Source organism: Nasonia vitripennis, chromosome 2, assembly GCF_009193385.2.
Source record: "Nasonia vitripennis strain AsymCx chromosome 2, Nvit_psr_1.1, whole genome shotgun sequence".
Classification (NCBI taxonomy): Eukaryota; Metazoa; Arthropoda; class Insecta; order Hymenoptera; family Pteromalidae; genus Nasonia; species Nasonia vitripennis.
The window spans coordinates 8,810,879-8,832,347 of record NC_045758.1 but is presented as its reverse complement, the minus strand read 5'-3'; the positions used below and the strand labels follow the sequence as shown (position 1 = coordinate 8,832,347).

At 41.2% G+C, this 21,469-nt stretch overlaps 3 protein-coding genes and 1 long non-coding RNA gene across 9 annotated transcripts; 2 read left to right on the top strand and 2 right to left on the bottom strand.

Moving 5' to 3' along the window:
- Nucleotides 1-1,165: 1,165 nt before the first annotated feature.
- LOC116738496 lies at nucleotides 1,166-4,348 on the bottom strand. The gene is made up of 2 exons (XR_004344569.1): nucleotides 4,239-4,348; nucleotides 1,166-4,163 (listed from the first exon to the last, which is right to left on the bottom strand). It is a non-coding gene; the product is annotated as an uncharacterized LOC116738496 (long non-coding RNA).
- LOC103316385 lies at nucleotides 2,788-7,815 on the top strand. 4 transcript variants are annotated; one of them, XM_031922876.2, is made up of 17 exons: nucleotides 2,788-3,251; nucleotides 3,366-3,665; nucleotides 4,008-4,137; nucleotides 4,236-4,427; nucleotides 4,493-4,787; nucleotides 4,868-5,043; nucleotides 5,109-5,184; nucleotides 5,258-5,349; nucleotides 5,422-5,528; nucleotides 5,600-5,775; nucleotides 5,909-5,985; nucleotides 6,061-6,200; nucleotides 6,289-6,394; nucleotides 6,467-6,709; nucleotides 6,985-7,206; nucleotides 7,294-7,487; nucleotides 7,563-7,815. In XM_031922876.2, the coding sequence occupies exons 1-17, from the start codon at nucleotides 3,060-3,062 to the stop codon at nucleotides 7,656-7,658; spliced, it is 2,814 nt and encodes a 937-aa protein (XP_031778736.1). In that variant the 5' UTR covers nucleotides 2,788-3,059; the 3' UTR covers nucleotides 7,659-7,815. The 4 variants fall into 4 exon arrangements, with proteins under 4 accessions (XP_031778736.1, XP_031778735.1, XP_031778738.1 ...); XM_031922875.2 differs by having other exon boundaries at nucleotides 3,034-3,251; nucleotides 4,478-4,787; XM_031922878.2 differs by lacking the exons at nucleotides 2,788-3,251; nucleotides 3,366-3,665 and having other exon boundaries at nucleotides 4,046-4,137; nucleotides 4,209-4,427; nucleotides 4,478-4,787.
- LOC100118402 (MIP18 family protein galla-1) lies at nucleotides 7,670-9,724 on the bottom strand. The gene is made up of 3 exons (XM_031922888.2): nucleotides 8,440-9,724; nucleotides 7,985-8,248; nucleotides 7,670-7,908 (listed from the first exon to the last, which is right to left on the bottom strand). The coding sequence occupies exons 1-3, from the start codon at nucleotides 8,594-8,596 to the stop codon at nucleotides 7,811-7,813; spliced, it is 519 nt and encodes a 172-aa protein (XP_031778748.1). The 5' UTR covers nucleotides 8,597-9,724; the 3' UTR covers nucleotides 7,670-7,810.
- LOC100118440 (DENN domain-containing protein Crag) lies at nucleotides 9,498-18,193 on the top strand. Of its 3 annotated transcripts, XM_032596603.1 has the most exons (20): nucleotides 9,919-10,030; nucleotides 10,116-10,488; nucleotides 10,566-11,162; nucleotides 11,240-11,662; nucleotides 11,747-12,440; nucleotides 12,511-12,602; nucleotides 12,672-12,922; nucleotides 13,000-13,170; nucleotides 13,254-13,382; nucleotides 13,458-13,713; nucleotides 13,801-13,948; nucleotides 14,035-14,241; nucleotides 14,513-14,740; nucleotides 15,193-15,210; nucleotides 15,538-15,633; nucleotides 15,967-16,217; nucleotides 16,481-16,739; nucleotides 16,827-17,225; nucleotides 17,299-17,471; nucleotides 17,548-18,193. In XM_032596603.1, exons 2-20 carry the CDS (start codon nucleotides 10,128-10,130, stop codon nucleotides 17,682-17,684), a joined length of 4,890 nt encoding a protein of 1,629 aa, XP_032452494.1. In that variant the 5' UTR covers nucleotides 9,919-10,030; nucleotides 10,116-10,127; the 3' UTR covers nucleotides 17,685-18,193. The 3 variants fall into 3 exon arrangements, with proteins under 3 accessions (XP_008208043.1, XP_016838273.1, XP_032452494.1); XM_008209821.3 differs by lacking the exon at nucleotides 15,193-15,210 and having other exon boundaries at nucleotides 9,498-10,488; nucleotides 17,548-17,684; XM_016982784.3 differs by lacking the exons at nucleotides 15,193-15,210; nucleotides 15,538-15,633 and having other exon boundaries at nucleotides 9,498-10,488.
- Nucleotides 18,194-21,469: the final 3,276 nt, after the last annotated feature.

Here is a 21,469-nt window from a genome sequence, read left to right as displayed (position 1 = left end):
TAGAAGCTGGTAAGGCCATCACCACAAGCGAACAAATAATTCTGACTTGTGTATTGTTACTGTCGGTGATTTATTCTGTCGGGATCATCGACCAATTGTTAGACATTAAGATGGAACTTAATCAACCATTGAAGATAAACACATTAGAAGAGCTGAAGAAATACAAACTTACTCTTATGACACTCAATTTAAATAGGGACTTTTTGCTAACTTCTCAAGATCCCGATGTAGTATCATTCGCTAAAAACGCAATTACTACATCGAGCTATAAAAGTGATCGGGTTTGCATCGAAAATCTTGTACTTAAGTCTTATAAGAACTTGACGTGTATCCAATACCAGTCGGATGCTGAGGCCACAGTTAAAATGTCTATTTTAAAGCATGGGAAGGCAAATGTACAAATTTTAAAAGAGCACGTATCTATGCAATGGTTGATAATAAATACGAGACCATTTTTTATGCACATAGACAGATTTGAAAAAGTTGTGCTGTATTTAACTGAAGCCGGTCTGATAGACAGGTGGTACAAAACCGAGTTGATTCCGGAACCGGATGAACATAATCTTTATTCTTTTTCTTTTGAGTCAAAAGTTAATGTTGTACGTGAAGTAAATAATGCGCAAGAATTAAAGCAGATCCTGGCGATAGCTATAGTTGGTTACATTTTATCTTGCGTCATTTTGCTAGGAGAAATTATCAATTCAAGAATTGAACCAAAGAGGAAGCTTGCAGCTTTGAAAAACTTTGGAAATGTTAGAAAATCAGTTACCAAGATTGTATCTTTCTTTAAAAATTTTGACAAAAGAGTTAAAGTAGTATTACGTAAGCCTAATCGGAAAAACAATGCTACAAAAATAAGTTCATTATTTTCTGGTAATAATGCAAAGTAACATGCCTACAATAACTCCTGACTTTGCTTATGAGGTGAATATTCACAACATTACAATTCGAATAATTCTTATGTGTTTTTTAAAGAAAATGAAAACAAAACTGGTTCGCCATTTTTTGCGGTAAAATGAACACAGTTTGTAAGCGCACCAGTATAGGCAGATATTGAAAATAAAAAATTCATTTTCTCTTTAGATAATAGCCAACGATGGTTAGCTTCTTGATTAGATAAATGCTGTGCAGTTCCTCAATATAATGGTATGCAGACTCCGTTCTGTTCGTTCAACATCACTTGCATAGATTTCTAATATATCGTGGATACTGATTGTATTAAAAGTTTCATATGATATAATAGGCACTGAAACGTATGCACAATAGCAGCAACGTGTTATTTCCATTATCTTATCCTTGCGTGCTTAATATATTAAGCGACATTTTAGACGTTCGCCAATGGTACATTCATTAATTATTAATGTTTTAAGAATAATACATTTATATCTAATACATAATTTATATTTTTTAGCCGAGGATAATTCTCATCATCGCCGGCACGTGCACGTGAAAACCCCACTCTAGGATGAAGAAAGGCAGATACAAGGCGTCGATGTTACGTAAGCTGACGAGTTATACAGTAATAAGGGTTTCTGATTTGTTCACTAAATTGCCTTTATAGAAAGCTCGAGCTCACTTTGAAAAGGGATTATGCGACTTTGAACGATAATTATGTAACGCTGTTTACTTGTCATTATACACAATAAAGTTTTTCTTCGAAATTCCCATGAAAGCAACGTGAAATCAATAGTGGCTGTTATAAAGCAAGGGGGTATAAATGTTTGTGCAAGGAGTCTGGACTTTGTCGAGCAAAAGTTTTAAAGGGAAATCTCACGCGCGCGCGCGCGGAAACGTTTGTTTACGTTTGCGTTCTACGAACGTTTTATTAATTGTCGAAATTGGCCCCTCGAAGATAACGGATTCGTATCGCAAACGCGTGAAATAAAATTGAAGAGTATCTCGACAAAAGTATCTCTTATTCATATAGATCAGTAAACAGATGACACATAAGCATCGGCAGCCAAATGTCTCGTCGAGCGGCTTCCAAAACGGGATTTCCAAAGTCGAAGAGTCGCGTTTCACACGCGTGAGTCGTCAGTCATATAGACGGAAAATCATCGCGACTCGTGCATTATCCTATCATTAGCATCAGCGTAGAACGTCGTAGAAGCTTATAATACCCTAGTGCGCAGAAAAAGTCGTTGGAAAATATCCCGCTGCTGCACGGCGAGCTTTTCCCTCTCGAGTCGGGGCTTCGAAGTTTATGTTTCTCGGAACTTCGCTTCAATTATTATTGCAAAGACGCGTAGAATTCCATCAGAGAAATACTTAGCGAGAAATGTAAACACGGAGAATTTACGTTTGTTTTCGTTATTAATCATTAGAGATTAATTTAGAGAAGCTATGTACTAAGAGTGAAGGTGCGTTTCAGCGAGCTTTGGTATTCGTATTTATTACAAGAGGATATTGGAAAAGCAGACTTTTATCATTTGAATTTTGTTCGATATCTCCTATTGAATATAGCCATGAAGAAATTGCACTTCCACGTGCTTTGAGTGGGCGTAAAGCTCAAGCATTTGCAGCCTACGCTTATAATCTAGATTCCTTCTCTTTATTGGAAAACTGTTCGAACCCTATCATGGTAGAAGTATTGAAGAATTTTCGTGAAAAAAATCATCTTATTAAATTTTTCAACACAAAAGCTTTAAAAGAAAAAAAGAAAAATGTTATTATTATTTTTGTTAAACGATGCACTCTCGCACGTGAATTCAAAAATACAAAGATCTATATACGTTCCTCTAAAGTCACGTGTGTTTATTCTTTATTTATAGCTGTACGTTTCATTGTTTCGGACATCAGAGAGATCTCGCTTGAAAATCGCCTAACCCCCAAAAATTCACTACTATAATATATAAGAAAAATTCAATGTACGTAACAGAAGCGATTTCGTGGATTTTGAGCAGCCTCGACAAGTGCGCGCTGATGAAAGTTCTATTCTGGATTTACTTGGCTTATGAGTTGCAACAGCAGCAGCAGAACCTGTCGTTAACCTCCTCCTCTCCGGCTCCTAGTATAACCAGCGACGAAATCGTACGCTAAAGACGCGCTTTTTCACGAAAATGGCCAGCGGGAGGGAGGAGTGCTTTTGGCGCGCCAAACTGAGGGTAATGAACGAGCGCTTCAAGAGTCGACTCGACGAGAACGTGTTCGAAGGGGTTCGCGAGCCGGAGATTCATCACGGGCTGAGACCAGCTGCTTCCACGCTGTTGCACGGAGTCTTTACGGATATGTGCTTCTGCGACGAGACCCAAGTAATTTCGATCGTTAACTCGAGCAACTGCCAACTCGCAACCCTCAGGGGAAACCCGTATCAGCCAAGAATATCAATCCCCGCCAAAACAAACACTCGTACATATATCGCGCAGGAGTACCTCCTTCTGGATCGCGGCGTCGAGATTCAGCGCTACTCGATGCAGGGCAAATTGCTGCGGCCGTCTTTTAGCCTCGAGCCGACCCAGACCTTCAGCCGCGTGCAGTGGTTCCCCGCGTCAAGGCCATCGTCTCGGGGCTGCCTCGTCTGTCACGAGCCAGAAGCCGAGAACATCTGGATTCTCGGACGCTCCGGCGACGAGCTTCAGTGTCTCAAGAACGAGTTTTACACAAAGGCTCTCTATCACGAGCCAAGCCGCAACGAGCTCGTCGTCGTCGGAAGCCACCAGACGACTGTGAGTTATTATATATAATACCGCGGGAGTAGAGAGGCGATGACGCGCGATTTGATTTTTAGATGCGGGTATTTTTGCGCCTCGACTAAGCTACGCACTCTCGTTATATGATTTTCTAGCTTCTCTTCCGTTGTCGTGAGATTATAATATTTCAGTAGAGTATACCAGTCGCTCTTACAGCGCTAATTTTGAAAGAATTATAGAGTCAATTTACACATTCCAAAAGTGTGAAACGACGCGTTAGTGTATACAGATCAGACTCGCGACTTCCATTTGGCAGGAAAGTTAGCGTACGATTTGTACACTGCACGTGTGGCATTATACATTTTCCTCGCAAGAAAGAAATACTCGCTCGATGACAAAGAGCAGACGGAGCGGGAGTTGGAATCGTCAAAAGCTCTGGCTTACAGCGACCCTGAATTCGGACCAACCTGGCAGCTCGACTGTTCCGCGCTGATACCCCAAACTGCATGTCTGTCGGATTCAAAAGTTAACGCACTTTATGCGAGTATTTATTTTTGTTTCTCGACTTTTAACGTCTAGAATATTATTACGCACGTAACATGACAGTACCTGCACGACTTGTGGCTTCTTACTTGACGACGCTTTACTTGATGCCGCTCGAAGTTGACGCCGATAGCGTATCCGAGGGTCCGGTGGAATTCCTCGGGAAAAGATCTAACGCCTCCAAAGCTCCCATAAGCGCCATTCACTTTCACGCGTCCACCTCGTGGATCATTCTCGGAGACCAGCTGGGGAACGGTAAGTATTTTTAGACATATGATGCGATGGAATTCAGTTTAAAAAAAAAGTTGCATATTACCCAGTCGTGGCATGGAATTTGAAGTTCGAATGCGTGATGTCCCACACCGGAGCTCACTCGAGCAAGTTGACGCTGATCGTGTCGCATCCGTCGATCTGTGGTTTCCTCAGCTGCGGACTACTAGGTGACAAGCTTCAAGTCTGGAGCTGCAATTTTCGAGACAAAATCGAGTCGTTTGATCAACTCGGAGTCGTAAAGGCGATAACTGTCAACGAGAAAGCGGCGACTGTCGTTACGCTGGGGACGGGGCTCGATTACTTGACGATGCGCCAGGTTTACTGTTTCTTCGCGCCTCTCACGTACGCGCGAAATACAATCGCATGTGAGAGTTGTTAAGTAGAAAGAAACGATTGTAGTCGGACGCGATTTCGGTTTGCAGCTCCAAGGCGAGGAGTTTGATGTCAACGAGTTGCCCGATGTATCCGACTAGAGTAATAGCTGCGAGTGAAGATAACAGCGTGAGAATGTTCTCCTCTTGTGGAAAGCAGTTGAATTTGCAGATTTTGCCGGAAGACGATTTGCATGTCGTGGCTGCGGTGCTTAGCGGCGACAGGAGTATGATCTTATCATATGTTTTTTTTTTTATGAATATAATTTATGCAATCGAATTTTTGATGCAGAACAGCTGTTTACCATTATACTGAAAACTGGTGAAATCCTCGTGAGCGACGCCAGCGTTTGTCCGATGAAATTCAGGTTTGATAAGATTGAATAATCGAGTACTTTGATTTGTACAAGATAATATTGAAGCGAATTAATTTTTATTTAGAAAGGTATTCGTGAACGACGCATCCAAGGTAACGTGCATCACAGTTTACGAGCACTTTGACGAGATTCGCGACAGCGATGGCCATCCAAAAAGTATAGTCATAATGATTACGCATTTTATCGAACCTTTGTGTTATTAGATAATGCAACGTAAATTTATTGCAGAACCGCGAATTTTCTATCCCATTTCAATACTGGTAATCGCAGGGACGGAAGAAGGAAACCTCATTGTTTTAAACCCCGACACTGGAAAGCCGGAATACGTTTCTCCAGTACGACATAAAAATTATAAAACATTTCGATTGTTACTTTTGCTAAGAGCTAATTGAGCCTCGTGAAATAGGCTCATACAGCATCAGTGGTACAATTAAAATCATCCGTTTACTCCAAACGTGTGATTTCGTTGGGAAGCGAGAGATGTGTCAAGGTCTGGAGGATTTTCGCCGATTTAGCGAAGCCATTGGCTTTGTACTACGTACTTCATTTCGTTGTGCCTATAACTCATGTATCCTTCATGGGGTAAGAGTCAACTATGAAATATTAGCTAATATAGGCGTGCAAGTCTTTAATTAATTAGAACCAGATATGAATTGTCAGACAAAAGATTACTCGACTTTCAAATGAAAATATAGAGTGTATATTATTATCCTAGAAAAATATTGTGCATGGCGAATAGTTCTGAGAATAGTCAAGTACACCAGGTCCTTATGGAAGATACGGCCGACAGAAGTAAGGATCAAAGTGTTTGATAAAATTCAAATGTATACAAGTGTGTTTGATCCAAATGACTTTTTCTGCATTTAGTTCGGCTGGAGCACCACAGTTCGAAGGATCACACCGCTACAATAATGGATATGATCACATCTGAAACTTTAGGACTTTGCGCAACGTCTTCTCGTGATAATACCGTTAGAATTTGGGATGAAGAAAATTGTCTTATTAAAGTATAGAATTTTTCTGATAGTATATTTCTACTTTTTTGAGAATAGTTATTTGAAAAATTGTTGATATCTAAAATATATTATTTTCCAGATCCTAGTGATAAATACTTGTGCTTTGCACATAACATTTTCTTCTGTCATAGGCGACATAGTCTTTAGTGCTGGAAGACATCTTTACAAAATCCCACATGAAAATTGTAAATCTTTTCGTCGATCGAAATTTCTCAAAAAGTTTTAATAACGTAATTACTGTTTAAACCTTGACATAGACTTGCCGCCAAAATATCGTGCGAAAGTAGTGGCGAACGATTTACTCGAAGAGAAAGACGAGGACACGATTTTGGAAGATTCGGAGTACAAACTTTACGACGATATTGTCGATAGAAACTCTATGCTTCGCCCAGTCAGTAGCATACCTTTGGCTTCTATCGACATCAGAAACGCGGATAATCCAAGAGTGGACCTCTTGATTCAAAAGCAAATTTGTGCACTTTATCAAGAACGAGACGAAGGTAAAATAAAGTTGATATCCTTGCTTTAGATTGAGAACAGTGATGATCAGACTAGGAATACATTTGAGCATTATATATGAATCGTTTTGCTTGCGAGCATAATTCGAAGATAGACGTCAATGAATTACCCAGCATTATTTATAAAGACCAGCATTATTTATAAAGACTTTATCTCGAAAAAAAACGACAAGATTGCTCAAAAACTAAAAAAGAATCGTCATTTTTTCGCTCGATATAACATGATATAATTTCGCTTGCAATCTTTTCGATTACAGACATAAAACGAATAAAAGATCGTCTTATCGCACCAACAAAAATAGTCGAAGATAGAGCGCTCATGACCAAGGAAACTTGGGATAAGTACGTCAACGATTTGTTGAGTAGTATGACACGTCCGCCGGCGGAAAAACCCGACTACGATTTTCAAAACATCCAGGAATCAAAGTTAGCGGAAGTGAAAACTTACAACGAACGTGGTGTTTTTCAAATGCTGTTTGGTACATTTTCTATACATTATCTTGTATATTTATCGCTTCGTTTAGATTGTAATAATTAATTTGTTTATGGGTATTCTGTTTGCTTAGGCTACAGCGTTGATGAAATAGACGACACCGAGAACTTGGCAGAATTAATCAGAGACTCGAAACTCCCGCTCAACGGCTTCTTACCTAATTCGATCTTGTACAAAACTAAGGAATTAGTAGAGCCACTAACTGAATCTGTAGAATCACTTGTGAAAGAACCCGTTAAATATCGATATCCGGCTAAATTTTACATGGTGATTTTTTGGAAGTTAATTTTAAAATCGAATTATTGCACTTCTGATGACTGAGAAAAACCTTAATGTTCACAGGATGAAGATGAGGAGCCTACAGAAGCCAGAGAATCCATTAGACTTTCGCAGCTGATGGCAGTGGATGACTTGAAAAATGAAAAAGAAGAAGAATAATCATGAAATAGTTATTGATTTTAGAAATTTTTAATTATAAAATATTTGATCGATAATATGTACAAAAACCATCTCTTTAAACCTTAAAAGTCTTCATATAACAATTAAAAATTATGTACAAGTCTTGTAAAAAAAAATCAAACAATGATGCATCATTCCTCTTCTTGAATACACTTTTCTACCAATTCTCTCAGATTTGGATTCTCCATAGCTGCTGCAATCCTCTCTTTGTCATTGATCTGTTTGTTAACTGAAAAAATGCATCATCCAATTAACTACAACTGAATGAACTATAGACACTTTAGTAGATGCAGTATACAACTTACTTTCTTGTTCAGTAGAGTGAGCACCTTCCTTAATATAAATATCCAGCTTGAAGAGTGCGAGTAAATGTCTCTCCAATTTAACTCTGATGCAGAGTCCTATGAGAGTTGCTAAGGAGCAATGTGGCACCGTAGGATTGAACTCAACTCGAATGACTGTCACACCTCCAGGTGTAGCCTCTTGAATTGCAATGCAGTCTTCGTAAACGACATCTAGCTGCTCTAGGGTCTGGGGTTTTTCCGGATCTTTAATCGTTCGCAGTAGATCTGAAGCAAATCAACTGTCAATAAAAAAGCAGGCAATAGAGAATATCGTTATTCCAGAAAGCTTTGGTTTCGTCTTTTCGCATTAGAACATAACCTCGAACCGCCGCCAGAGCAGCTCTCTTCTCTTGCAAACGGCTTTTGCGCACCAAAAACGAGCGGCGGTTCGCTATCGCGAGAAAGTGCATCCGTACCGTAAATAGACTCTTTGAGTTCCGTCTCGTCCTTGGAAACCAGCTCATTTTGACTCTTGGCCCTCACGATATCCTCGGCTGTTCCCATGACGCTATCAGGCAGCAAACCATCTCGTATTTTGCCACCGATCGACAGCTTGCGAAAGAACGATAACATAGCTTATTATCTCGATCACCGACCAAGATCTCTCAGTGCCGACGTATAGACAGAGAGATACACACACTGCACGCACCCGACGAGTTACATCACATGAATTTTCCAATCAATCGTCACCGATATCCACGAGAGTGAACAGCCAAAAACCGTTTCGGCGCACTTGGAGCTTCGCTAGTTGTATGAATGTGTAGTGCATATGCGCGTCTATAGGCGCAAGTGCAAACGTTCTGTTATGTCATTGTTGACAGCGGGTTAGGTTAGGAGAAATACACCGCGGTTTATTATTCAGTAGAAAAGGTTGAGTACGCACGGACACGTTACATAGATGTATATAGGCATGTATGTGCGCGCGGTGTAAAGTAGCAAAACAAAAACATTCTGCAGGGAAATTTTCGTTCTATATACGGCGTTGTTGCACCTATGCTATGAAACTATATTCTCGAAAATTGTATTTTATTTAATGAAAAGCGAGAATTTGTTTAGAATTTTTTTAATCCAATTACAATATTGTAAAAAAAATTTGTTCTAAAATTGTTCAAGCTTGTGTTATACAGAAATTGAAAAAAGCTATATTGAGAAAGAAAAGTGTTTCGGTTTCAGGCTGTAAACAAACAGGAAACGTGTGTATATATTCGAGATTGCATCAATTTTATATATAGATTGTTTGCGAAGAGTAACCTTTGGTATTTTACTCCTACGAGCGAAAACCTGCGCATAGTGGTAGCGCGCGTATAGTATTATAGCGATAGAGAAAGAATGAGGTCTGCTGCAGCAACAGACCAACAAAAACTTTAGTTTATTCAAAAAGTGTACAAGAGTGGGGTATTGTAGACAACGAAATACGACAAAAGTGCAGCGAAGAGAGGACAGGTGAGGTGAGTTCTCAACGAAACGGAGCATTGAAAACACGCCCGCGCGCGAGTGTTAAACAACTTATCGTCCGAATTGACAATCGAGTGATCCTCGAGTGAAATATTTTTCCCCCAAACACACGCTGCTCCGAAACGTCAAATCTCGCGTCCCGAAAGTGTTGTAAAACTTAATCAAGTGCCTCGTATCGCCTCGGTGACGCAGCGGAGCCGCCAGTGATATCACAAACCTGGCGAGGAATTCCCCACTCCCCGCACTGACGAGCACTTGCTCAACGAGCTTTGAGGTTATGTTGCTGACTGCTCCGCCTTAAACGAGCCAGAAAAAAGGAAGATAATGATAGACAGAATGATTGAAAAACCGAGGAGTTTAATGAGTAAACGTCATTGAAGAGGTATTCGATGATGTAAACAAGATTCTCGAAGGGGAATCGATTTTCGGAGCTCCTTGATCGCCTCACCTAACCTGCTGCTAGGCCTAGATATTTACAAAAGACCTATGATATGGATTTTATAAGATTAAGCAGAAATATCAGACGATTTTCTTTTGCTGCCAGTGTGTGATGTAAGTTGATGCAGTCATTAATTCATGATTGCGACATGAGATTTTATATTGTTACACTGAGACTTACCCTGAGTGGGTGTTAAAGCAAGGATTTGCAATGGACGAACGCCGTGTAGCAGATTATTTTGTTGTTGCTGGTCTTCCGGCCCAGGATGAAGACGAAGTAGTCCCTGACATTGAGAAGAGAGATGAAAATGAGGGCAAGGGAGAGAATGGCTGGAAGCTGGAGGATTGGTGTCAAGAAGGAACCCATGTCAAGGATACAAACTTGCAAGCACCAATCACCGACTTAGCCATCATTTTTCCAGCTTTCGGCGAAACCTGTCCAGAAGGATTTAGTTTGTTAGAGTACACTGTTACAGGCTTCAAGGCGGATTTGAATCATGGTAGTTTAAGGACCGAAGAGTGTTATTTATGTTACCGTAGAGGTAGAGATAAGCCACCACTTGTTGACATAGGTAAGTAAAATCATTTTCTCAGCAACATAGTTCCTGCTCTCTACTTGCATTATTGATTCGTGTAATTTTACTTTCAGGTGTGATATATGATGGAAAGGAACGCATCATGAAAGATGCAGAAATCGTTATGAAAACACCAACTGGCCAAGTAGCTAATGTTAATAATTCTACTTCTAGAATTTTTGTTACATATCGACGAGCAAGTAGAAAGATGCCATGTAATTCCTTAGTTGTAACAGATGTGTGCGTGATTTTAGCAAACAAAGGAGAAAGTCCACCTCATGCATTCTGTGTGATAAGTAAGAATTTGAACAAAGGAATGCTTGGTAGTGATGTTTACCTTTGCTATAAGAAGTCAATGAACCGAGCTAATTTGATTTCGTTCAAGCCTGCAATTTTATACAAGTATCCAACGACAGATTATGATAGCTTCGGTTTTCCTAACTCTGTTGCCATGTTTTGTTTGCCGATGGGAGCAACTGTTGAATGTTGGCCAAAAATCGCAAGTAAACCAAAGCCAGTTTTTTCAACTTTTGTTTTAACAGTAGCTGATGCTGCGCAGAAAATTTATGGATCTGCAATAACTTTTTATGAGGAGGTCGTGCCTCCAGACAATTGTATTATTGAAAATGAAATTATAACAGAAAATACAGAAGTTCCAGAGAATGAAATTGGTATGTAAACCGCATGAAATAAGAATACATGCTCTGAGCATTTAAATTGGAATTTCATTATTTTGCTATATTTCCAGAAGATACAACTGAACCGTCCGAGATAATAACCTCCAAGCCGCAACTGAAGAAGAAGGTCTTCAAGAAGTTTGGCATCCTCAAAAAACTGAACCAATCTCAGCTGGAAAAACTCCAGTTTACCGATCCATCCACTCAGTCCCTAAATATAAGCAAGTCCATATGTATCCTATCTCACTGGCCATTTTTTGACACTTTCGAGCGTTTTCTCGTTTTTCTGCACGGCCTGGTCAACCGACAGCCGCAAAACGTGCCTATCGAGAAGTACATCTCGTACTTTCTCTGCGACATACCTTTTCCCAGTCCTCAGCGTCCGCGGATCTTCGTTCAGCTGAGCTCGCAGGATCGTTTGATACTCACGCAGCCTGAAGATCTGGCTCTTCCCCGATCCGGAGCCAGTTTTCGTCAGCTGCTTATCAATTTAGGCATTCACTACTTCTTTATTTATGATGATACCCATTTCAAATCCTGAATTTCTTGTCACAATGAGATTTGTGTTTACTTTTCAGGAGCCGACAACTGCATGTTGATCCTCTTGTTGATTTTGACTGAGCAGAAGATCCTCGTTCACTCATTGCGTCCAGACGTGTTGACCTCGGTAAGCGAGGCCATCGCGATGATTCTTTTCCCGTTCAAATGGCAGTGCCCGTATATTCCGCTCTGTCCTTTGGGTCTCGCGGAGGTCCTACATGCGCCGCTGCCTTTCCTCATAGGTGTGGACTCGCGCTTCTTTGATCTCTACGATCCGCCGTCGGACGTCAACTGCGTCAACCTCGACACCAATAACATCGCTATTTGCGATGACAAGAAGCACTTGAACAACAAACTGTTGCCCAAGAAGGCTGCGCGTATGCTCAAGAACTCTCTGGAGAAGCTTCACTCGAAACTTGTCTCGATCAACAATGCTCACATGCAGGAGCGTTGTGCGAGTACAGTCGAGGATAAAGATTTCAGTGTTGACAAAGAGTTCCAACAGAAGAGGAGAGAACAAACACTGGAGCTAGAGATCCAAGACGCTTTTCTGAGATTCATGGCGCTGATATTGAAAGGATACAGGGGATACCTGTTGCCGATCACGAAAGCGCCGACCGTGGGGACCACTGATCCGACCAGCCTGTTTAATATTCAGGCTTTTCTCAGGAGTAGAGATAAGAATCACGCCAAGTTTTATAGTATGCTCGTTCGTACGCAAATGTTCATTAGGTAGGTCGCGTTCATTATGGGATTTCTTATTTTTATTGTTGTGCTTGCTATAATGACTTGCTTTTAACAGATTCATTGAAGAACGAAGTTTTGTTTCTGACATGGACATGGCTGGCCTAGCTTTCTTTGACGAGTGTACAGAAAGAGTCGAAGAAGAAAATGGTGAGTAAATAATTTATTTTAAAAATTATCCAAGCCTACGAATGTAACTGTTGCTTTCTTCGATTGTAGTTATGTTACTGGAATTGGACGAATCGCAACACAGCGAAAGAACCGTTTTCATCCCTCCACCAGAACCAGATCCAAATCAACCGCCCATATTGTACAAAACTTTCGAGTTAGATTCTAAACTTATGCGTCCCCAAAAAAATTTTCATTTGAGGAACGTCGCATTGAATACGTTCGGCATAGCTCCTGGCAGCCCGATGGCGCGTAGAACGAAGCACGAAATAAAGGTAGCGCAGAGAATGGCTCGTAAGCAGGTAAGAATACGATAATACTTGATTCTCTTCATTTGTTATATTTGCTTTTTTGTAATAATATTGGATGAAATTTCCAGGCAGCACTGCCAGAACGTTGGGGGCGCTGTTTACTCAACACATGTTATAGTTTATGGTTTTTACACTTGCCAGCAATGCTGCAGGTGTCCAGCCAGCCAGCAAATTTACTGCATCAAGCTTACGAATTGCTTGTAAAAATGCAAAAATTACGATTAGATCCAATGGAAGAGGTAAGTCTTATAAAGTTTGAAACTGCGAACTGTGGAATAGAAAAATGAGAAAGAGAAAATAATACTAAATGATTAACGTATAGGTTTGTTATCGAGCAATGATGCAACTTTGTGGAGTTTATGGGCAACCATTACTTGCTGTCAAGTTACTATTTCACATGAAACGTAGTGGTGTTCAACCAAATGCACTTACATATGGATTTTATAACAAAGTGAGTTTTTAAGAAATTCCAAAAATTTTAAACTTTTTACTTAAAACCACCATTAATATCTAAATTTATCTACAGGCCGTCTTGGAAGCGACCTGGCCTTCAGACATGACGAATTCTAGCCAGTTGATGTGGAACAAATTGCGCAACGTTATCGTGGGCGCTGCATTGTTCAAAAAAGCTGGAAAGAAGAGCGCCAGAAGACGCCTAAGTTGTAATAACGAGACTTTGCTCTCAACCGACGATCTCAAAAACCAAAATATGGAACATGCCGTATCGCGGTCAAGTCTTGATAGCACGCACTCACAGGACACCGAGACTGCACATAGCGATTGTAAGAAATGTTTATAAAAAGAACATTTTTCTATAATGTTTATATGTAATCTAACGTGTGACGTTAAAATTATGATATTATTCGCAGCTCTAAAAGATAGTTCAATACCAGATCTCCCGACGTTCGGACTTAAAGAAAAAAAGCATCTTCCCCGACAAAATAGCATAGTCAAGGACACAGCGATTCTCTCTGATTCGCAACCAGAGGCTCTTGATCGTTCGCCAAGTGATCCTCGGTAAATATTTTTTTCCAAATCTGGATCTAGTTTTTTTCACGCTATTTTATACGTGCATACATCATAAGGATTTCTTTTTATTCTAGACTGGTAAGAAGCATAGAATCTCCGGTGAAGAGTCCAGTAAGAACGCCCGTCACTGAAAACGATCCACTTGGCGCTCTGGCAAATGACGACACGCCAATAGTTTCGCCGTGCGAGGAGAACGACTCGAATTGCTCAACGAGCACGCTGACGGTGTTGAACAACGCTATCGAGGACAGCAGACCTGGTGGTCCTTTACTATTTCGCAAGTGCGTAGTGCGAATGAAAAGTATTTGCATTCTCATTTCTCATGAATTATTCATCGTCATTTTTTTCGTATCGCAAATTAGCATACTTTATCATACAGAACTTGTCATGCAGATGTTATTCAAATTTGATTAAAAAAAAAGTGTGCACTGATCGCAGAGTTATTACGCAATGAAGAAAATTACAATATCGTTGCGAAAAACAATGCTTTAATAACAAAAGGAATTCTCATGTAGAAATGAAAATTTACAATGATTCTTTTTCATCTTGTAGTAATATCCTGCCACGAAGCGCAACGTTCCACCAAGCGGAGGAAGCTGGCGGAGGCGCGAGCGTGGGCGGACATCTGCAGCGCAGTGAGACGATGCCGCACTCGGTGCAACAAGCCGAGCAGGAACGTGAACGTGAGCGCCTGGAGCTAGGCAGTCTTTGGGCTCAGAATAAAGACAGTGTGACCTCAAGCCTATCAAGCATTGGTTCGAGTCTCAAGCTCAGCTTCGGGTAAGAGATATAGCAACAACAAAATAGTTTAATAGAGCATTACGAATGGCAGAGATTTTGTCGGTGGAAAGCATTAGGAAATTTCATGTTCATTTAAAAACTGTCGTAGGTGTTGATTTATGTTAAGTGTTGACGTGTTGTAGAATGTATTTTGATATCTCCTACATTTTAATGGTAGTGAAAAATATTCAGTCGACAATTCTACCGCATCCATTACTAATGTATAATTAAAACAATAACAATGTTAGAATGTACAAATCGACTGAATAATTTCTTGAAAGAGTTTAGTTATGTAGCTTCTTGTTAAATGTTGGATAAATTCCTGAATGGTTTCTACCATATATCTCTGATATAAAAGTAAATAGAGCATCTTGCTCTACACAATGAATCATATAGTTAAGCTAAGTAGCGTTTAGTCTTAAAAGATTTCAACTCAGAGGATAATTTCCTAGTTGGCCGTGGACCTCCAGGTAACCGAATTCGTCAATACGTACGATTTTTAATGTTATACTTTTTCAACACAAGTTAGACCTAGTGGCATGCTAAGCATTTATTAATTTTCTTTTGCCTGATTCACGAATTTTTTTATTGAATTCGCTAACGTTATTTTTTAGATTACGTTTTTTACGATTTTTCGATGTTTAGTTGTTAAATTACTCATTAACTTGATATTAATGTGGGTTAATTTTTTGGCTGATTAATTTTTATTTTGCAATAATTCCAACATCGCCGTCTACTACCCGTCTCTACTTGATTTTTGTGCACGTTTGGCTTGAGTATGATTTTCAAAAATATAGACGTTACTCGACTGGAGGACTCGCCTTTGCCAAAAACAAGGACCTCATATCGACGAATCAGCTGATCGAATCTCTCAGTCTCTCCAGCTACATCAGGTAAACGTTGATCTTTAACCATACTAAACTCGTTTTTCTCTGTCGTTTTCAACAATTCTCTCACACGCACTCACATTCAATCTGCACTCAAAAGAGTCGAAAAACAATTTGAAAAGAAAAAAATCTGCGGATTCATATTCGGCTGCACGAAATCGTTCTTATCAAATAATACTCAATAAAGGTTTGTCGCACACTTTGCCCACATCATAAAGCGAATCATAAACGAACCTACTCTATGATAAAAATCACGTTAGCGTCACGAATTTCGTCACGATAAAATGTGTCCACCCCGACTCTTGGAAATCTTGTCAACGTTGCGCCTGTTTGCCGTAGTCCGTCAAGTCTGACCGGCAAGAAGTCGAACGAGATCATCCTGGGTGGACTGAATAGCCTCAAGTCTGCAGCGACGACGGTTGTCAAAAAGTTCGATGAGATCAAGGAGGCTATCTCGGCTACGAGTACACCGGTGAAATTGAAGGAACGGGACCAGCAGCGGATGAATTATGGAGTATCGCACGAGAGTCTCGACTCACTGACGGATGGCTCGCAGCAGGATCGGAATGAGTTGACAGCTAGAATGGCCGGTAAGTAGTAGAGTTTATTATTAGGCAAATTTTTGTATGATTAGTTTTGTTTCAGACGTTAAAATCTTAGCTCATTTTCTATACTGTTTTCTAGCTGTTATTCGATTTTCTGTATAGTTATAACTCTTAACTTTTTAGTTTTAGTTTAAAAATAATAGAGCAATATTATTGAACAATTTCTAGTAAGCATGATAAAACTCGCACGAAAATTCTAATTAATACTTCATGTGCACAAAACTTTATAAACGAAACGATTTTTAAAGGGGAGGTAAGCGTAGATTTAGGTTCGTTGTACGAACTTGCCGAGTGTCTATACCCTAAGGGATCTCGAGAACTGGAGGAACGTTTTGCGGTAGAGTTGATCCTGTCAAGTGCCAGTCGATGCCATAACTGCTCAGCCATCCTGTACGACGAGGAGATCATGGCGGGATGGCAGCCCGAAGACTCCAACCTCAATACCACATGTCAGTTTTGCGACAAGGCAACCGTTCCATTGCTTACAGTTACCATCTTGGATTATAGGTATGTACAGCTAATTCTGTAAACGTACTTGTCAATAGTGAAAAGAGTATTTCATTAATATTATTGTACTGTTTTGCTTTGCTACAGATGCGAGGACGGCGAAAGCAGCCACGACCCGTTGATGGCTGGTCTCTTGCAAGAACCCCGCGAGCTGCCCGAACCTATCAGTGTGCCCTACCTCAATCCCCTGGTGCTTCGCAAGGAGCTCGAGAATGTGCTCAGCCAGGAGGGCGACTCGTGCCTTACCAAACACAAGTTTATCCAGGAGCATCCGATTGTCTACTGGAACCTCATCTGGTACTACGAGCGCATCAACCTCACCAGTCACCTGCCCGAGCTCTGGCTTAATCGAGGCGACGCCACGAACGATCCACTTGTAGCCAATTGTCCACACGTAGGTGTGCGCACGTTGTGGGACAACGAAAAACTCCACATGGACAAACTTCCGATGTACATGCAGTGGAAGAACAACATCGAGGATCGAACGTTAGTATCTTTCGTTTTTTATTTCTATATCGACGCGTTGGAATTACTCAAATTTGAAACATTGTACTCGCAGGTTCATGCAAAATGTGATAACATACGTGAGGCGTAACGATCTGTCCGAGCCGATTAAGCGAGTAGCACTGGAGCGCAATAGGAATCGTAGCACCGAACAAACGCCGTTCTCCATTTATCGAGACATCCTCTTCTTGGCGTTCACTGTTCTCGGAAGAGGAAACATTGATCAAGGTACAGTAAATTTCACCGCATTCGATGAGAATCGTCTCCAGTTCTTTAATTCACCCACTTTTCTTCAAACGTACAGGGGCCTTTGATCGCGAGTACGCGCTCTCTCTAGAGAAGCTGACGGAAGGCGAGGAGTCGCTATTGTGCTCGATCGATGCAGCTCCACTGCTGATGACGCTTTATTGCCGGCACTACTTCAAGCAACTGAACGTCTGATTGTTCTTGTGCGTGCAGATGGAATGCGAGTACGAGATGCTGTGCAATATATAAGAGAAGAAAGAGAAACTTCTTCTTCGTGTTTCGATTGCCAGGACTGGAACATACAACCGAGAGGGTACGAAGACAGGAAGGAAGAAAAACCGCGAATTTGTACGAAGCGCGCCGCGCGCTGCAGGAGCCACACAAATACACACCTCAACGCGAAGAATCTGTTTTGCGTCAGTGCGAGCCGCGATGGAGTATATTTTTTGAAAGGGGCAACTCGTCGATGACTTTGGCAGCGCGCGGTTCGACGAAGGGGGAGAGCGAGAGAAAGAGGAAGAATGTGTGAGAGAGAGAGAGGGGGGGGGGGGGGAGAGGAAGTGCAGAGCGAGAGAGTGAAAAAGTGGCGAGCAAAACCGTGATCAAATGTAACACGCAGATGTTTAAAGTCGACTTTGAGAGGCTTCAAGCGATGAAGCCTTTCTTAGGTTATACAAATAAATAAAGTTAAAGTATTTTATAAATCTGCACTTTTGCTTACTCTCAACTCTATCCCATTTCTCAGATCTTCAATTCAAATAAAGGGGTTTTTAAACTCGCGCACGACATGCTGATGGCAAAAAGTAAATTGTCACAAAATCATTCTCGTAATTTTACGCTGAGGCGCATTAGAAAATAAATAATAAACAGCGCAACCTCGCAAAATCGCCGTAAGCACAGATATCAAGCGAACGAAAAATTCCCCGGTCTGTTTGCGCGCGTGTAAGCACTCTTTTTATTTTCGAAAACTCTGTTTGAACGTAATTTTCAACAATTAGCATAAATAACGTTCTCCCCCGCGCGCGCGCGCACTCTCTCGAGTCTATAGAAAATCCTTTTTTTCCTTCATTATTCATTATCGTACTTTTTCACTTTACGGTTAGGTTCTTTTATATCCCCCTGTATTTTTATTTTTACCGCTTCTCCGCTATTGATTATGGGAGACCGAGAAATAATTACCGTTTATTAAACTGTGGCTTTCTCTTCGGAACTATAGATTGTCTGACCATGTCAAGGAACCGTTATTATCTACTTACGCGTGTTATATGCAGAACGCTGTAATTCCGTGCCTGTCTAACGAGTTTCTAAAGTGCCCCGACACAAAGAGAAAAAAGCCATAAAACTTTAACGTTAAATACCATTTAGCCGCACGAGTTTAAGTACTCAAAAGCTAGTTTTGCATTCAATTAGACACATCGTTTTTTTAATTTTCGTATCGCGCACGCACGTGTGTTGTATGTACATTCGTGTATTCCGCGAGTGATTTTCTGAAACTTTATTGAGGAAACGTAAATTGCTCGAAGGTGTTTACGGTATAATTTTTTGCCGGCTTTTTTGTTTTTCGAGCGCGAGAAATCGCAGCGTTACACAAAAGGAATTCAGCAAACATTCGCGCGTCTTGGTTTTATACACTGTAATTCAAGTAAACACAACTAATATACTGCGTTATGAACGATTAAAAATAAGTAGATAAATCCAGAAGAGTGTGACGCGCTCCTTGTTTATCCCCATCAAAACCGCTTAAAAATTGATAACACCACATTACACACATCTCGCGCGATATCCATCCCCTTCAGCATAAATATGAGAGCACAATTAATACCAACTTCATTCATTACAGAGCCGCGCTCTCAAAGCGGCAGCCGTTCTCGCCGTCCCCCTTTTCAGAGAATCCTTAACGCAAATTTTTCAGCTGAGCTAAGACATCACGTCCGCCCGTGTATTAAAAGGAGTAAATCGACGGACAAATTACCGGCCTGTGTGCTGCTGATATCCCAGCGGCGAAAATAAAACGACGTATCCGCACGTACATATACTTTGTTATTCGCGCGCACGCGAGCCGAAAAAACGTTCGCGTGAAAAATCATTTATCCTCCGGAGCGATCGTTTAAGGCGTGTGTAATGAGTATAAGAGAGAGAGAGAGAGAGAGAGAGAGAGAGAGAGAGAGAGAGAGATGGCGACAAATCGTTTAATCGCGCCTTGTAAAACTGGTCGGCAGCCGCTTCCGTTTTTCGTGTACATATTACACGTGCGATAAGTCAAAGCGAAAGCGGTGTGGCCCGTCCTCCTCGAGAAGGTTGTTTTATCGTGCCGCTCTCGCGAGCTGGTTCATCCTGCGTGACGCGGGGCAGTGTATAACAGAGTCTGAGGCAGGCTGAGAGGTGATTTTTCGAAGTGCTCCGATCGTTCGGAGATTTGCTGTAATTTATGCGCGGGTAAAGAGAAAGTTTCTAATTTTTTGATAATTCGCGAGTCAGTTGTTATCCGCAAGGATATCAAATTTCCAGCAATAAAGTGTCGTTATATTTAATATACATTCGATATAAGATAATCCGATGCGAAATTGTTTTTTGCGCGATTCATTTTCTTTGCGGTGTGCTTCTTTTCTGTTTGCAGTAGAATAACACAGAGCTCCAACTATTGTATATAACTACGAATATACGTCGCTTTGTTATGGTTATCTATAACGAACTATAAGGCGCGGGTATATAACCTACTATTATACAGATGTTCTGCATATATAATAATGAAAGCAGAGAGAATCGATCGACTCGCACGGCGTCGGCTCCGAACGAATGGCTTTATTCCGTAATATAACAATCCAGCAAAGTGCAATCGATTTATGCGTATATAAGGATGGAGAATTTTTCGTCGTAAAATTGAAATTATTCATATAATGTGGGATTACAGCTTATACGTAATCTCGTGTCTTGCATAATAAAGTCGAGGGAGCTGAACCGCGCTCTGAGCGCATAAAACACGCGCTGTCCTCTCTTAAATTCACCGTAAAACTGAATGGGGCTATTTAATCTGAATTTATATACGTCGCGTCGGTCTCGTATATTCTGGCAAATTGTTGCAATAAATACGAGCAAAATTAGAAAGGCTAACCGCGAGGATGCTTGCGAGAGGAGCTTTTTCAAAAAAATTCACCACAACACGGGAACGTTTCTTCGACTGTAAATTTTACGTGTGTAACAATGACTGTTTCAAAACAAAACTATTCTCTAAATACACCGACAGCCCATAATTACCCTTGATACACCTTCGACTGTTTCTTGCCCTGCACACAACGAGATCCCCATCAAGCATCATCATCAGTAGTAAACTATATAAATATTCAGAAAGATCGCGAGAGGATACATTGTAATTCTCCTCTCTCTGCATGCAGAGCGAAGACTAAAAAAAACCTCGAATCGTCCAGTCTAGAAAGGCCCTCATTAAGCTGGCTATACGAGCGACCCCGTTGCATCTGGCAACCCTTATGCAAAAAAGTGGCCCCGGGGCCTCTCCTCGCTCCCGAATGTCCATCCGCCTTTGCTCTCTCTCTCTCTCTCTCTCATCACATATAAACAAGCATATACGCACAAGCAGTATACACACACACACACAGTGCATATACTTTGTCGGTCAGCGATCAGCGCTGTAAAAGCCGTGCAATATGTATAGGATAGATACGCGCACGCAGGATGCGAAAGGAGTAAGGGGGGAGCGACGTATTAGCGGCCATGACGTACGAGGCACGAAGAGAGCTGCTGCAGCGTGGTACTTTACGACCGTACGTGCACCTCTCTCTCTCTCTCTCTCTCGCTCACACTCTCTACACGAAGCTATCCTTCTCGCGTGCGTATACGTATACGGAGCTCGTTCAGCGGCGGTGTACAGTACGAGGGGTGGGGGTAGTGAGCCGGCGGAGCGTGAAATCAATTACCCGACGGCAGCCGATTGGTCGGTCGGGGTGACGCCCAGGGGCTGGAGC

Coding starts and splice junctions, on each gene's coding strand:
- LOC103316385 (XM_031922875.2), top strand. CDS start 3,060: ATGGCCAGCGGGAGGGAGGAGTGCTTTTGGCGCGCCAAACTGAGGGTA. Junction 4,138..4,235: donor GCTGATACCCCAAACTGCAT/GTCTGTCGGATT, acceptor GTAACATGACAG/TACCTGCACGACTTGTGGCT. Junction 5,185..5,257: donor GTTTGTCCGATGAAATTCAG/GTTTGATAAGAT, acceptor ATTTTTATTTAG/AAAGGTATTCGTGAACGACG.
- LOC100118402 (XM_031922888.2), bottom strand. CDS start 8,596: ATGTTATCGTTCTTTCGCAAGCTGTCGATCGGTGGCAAAATACGAGAT. Junction 8,249..8,439: donor ACTCAAAGAGTCTATTTACG/GTACGGATGCAC, acceptor GATTTGCTTCAG/ATCTACTGCGAACGATTAAA. Junction 7,909..7,984: donor TCACTCTACTGAACAAGAAA/GTAAGTTGTATA, acceptor GCATTTTTTCAG/TTAACAAACAGATCAATGAC.
- LOC100118440 (XM_032596603.1), top strand. CDS start 10,128: ATGGACGAACGCCGTGTAGCAGATTATTTTGTTGTTGCTGGTCTTCCG. Junction 10,489..10,565: donor GCCACCACTTGTTGACATAG/GTAAGTAAAATC, acceptor TTTTACTTTCAG/GTGTGATATATGATGGAAAG. Junction 13,171..13,253: donor GATTAGATCCAATGGAAGAG/GTAAGTCTTATA, acceptor ATTAACGTATAG/GTTTGTTATCGAGCAATGAT.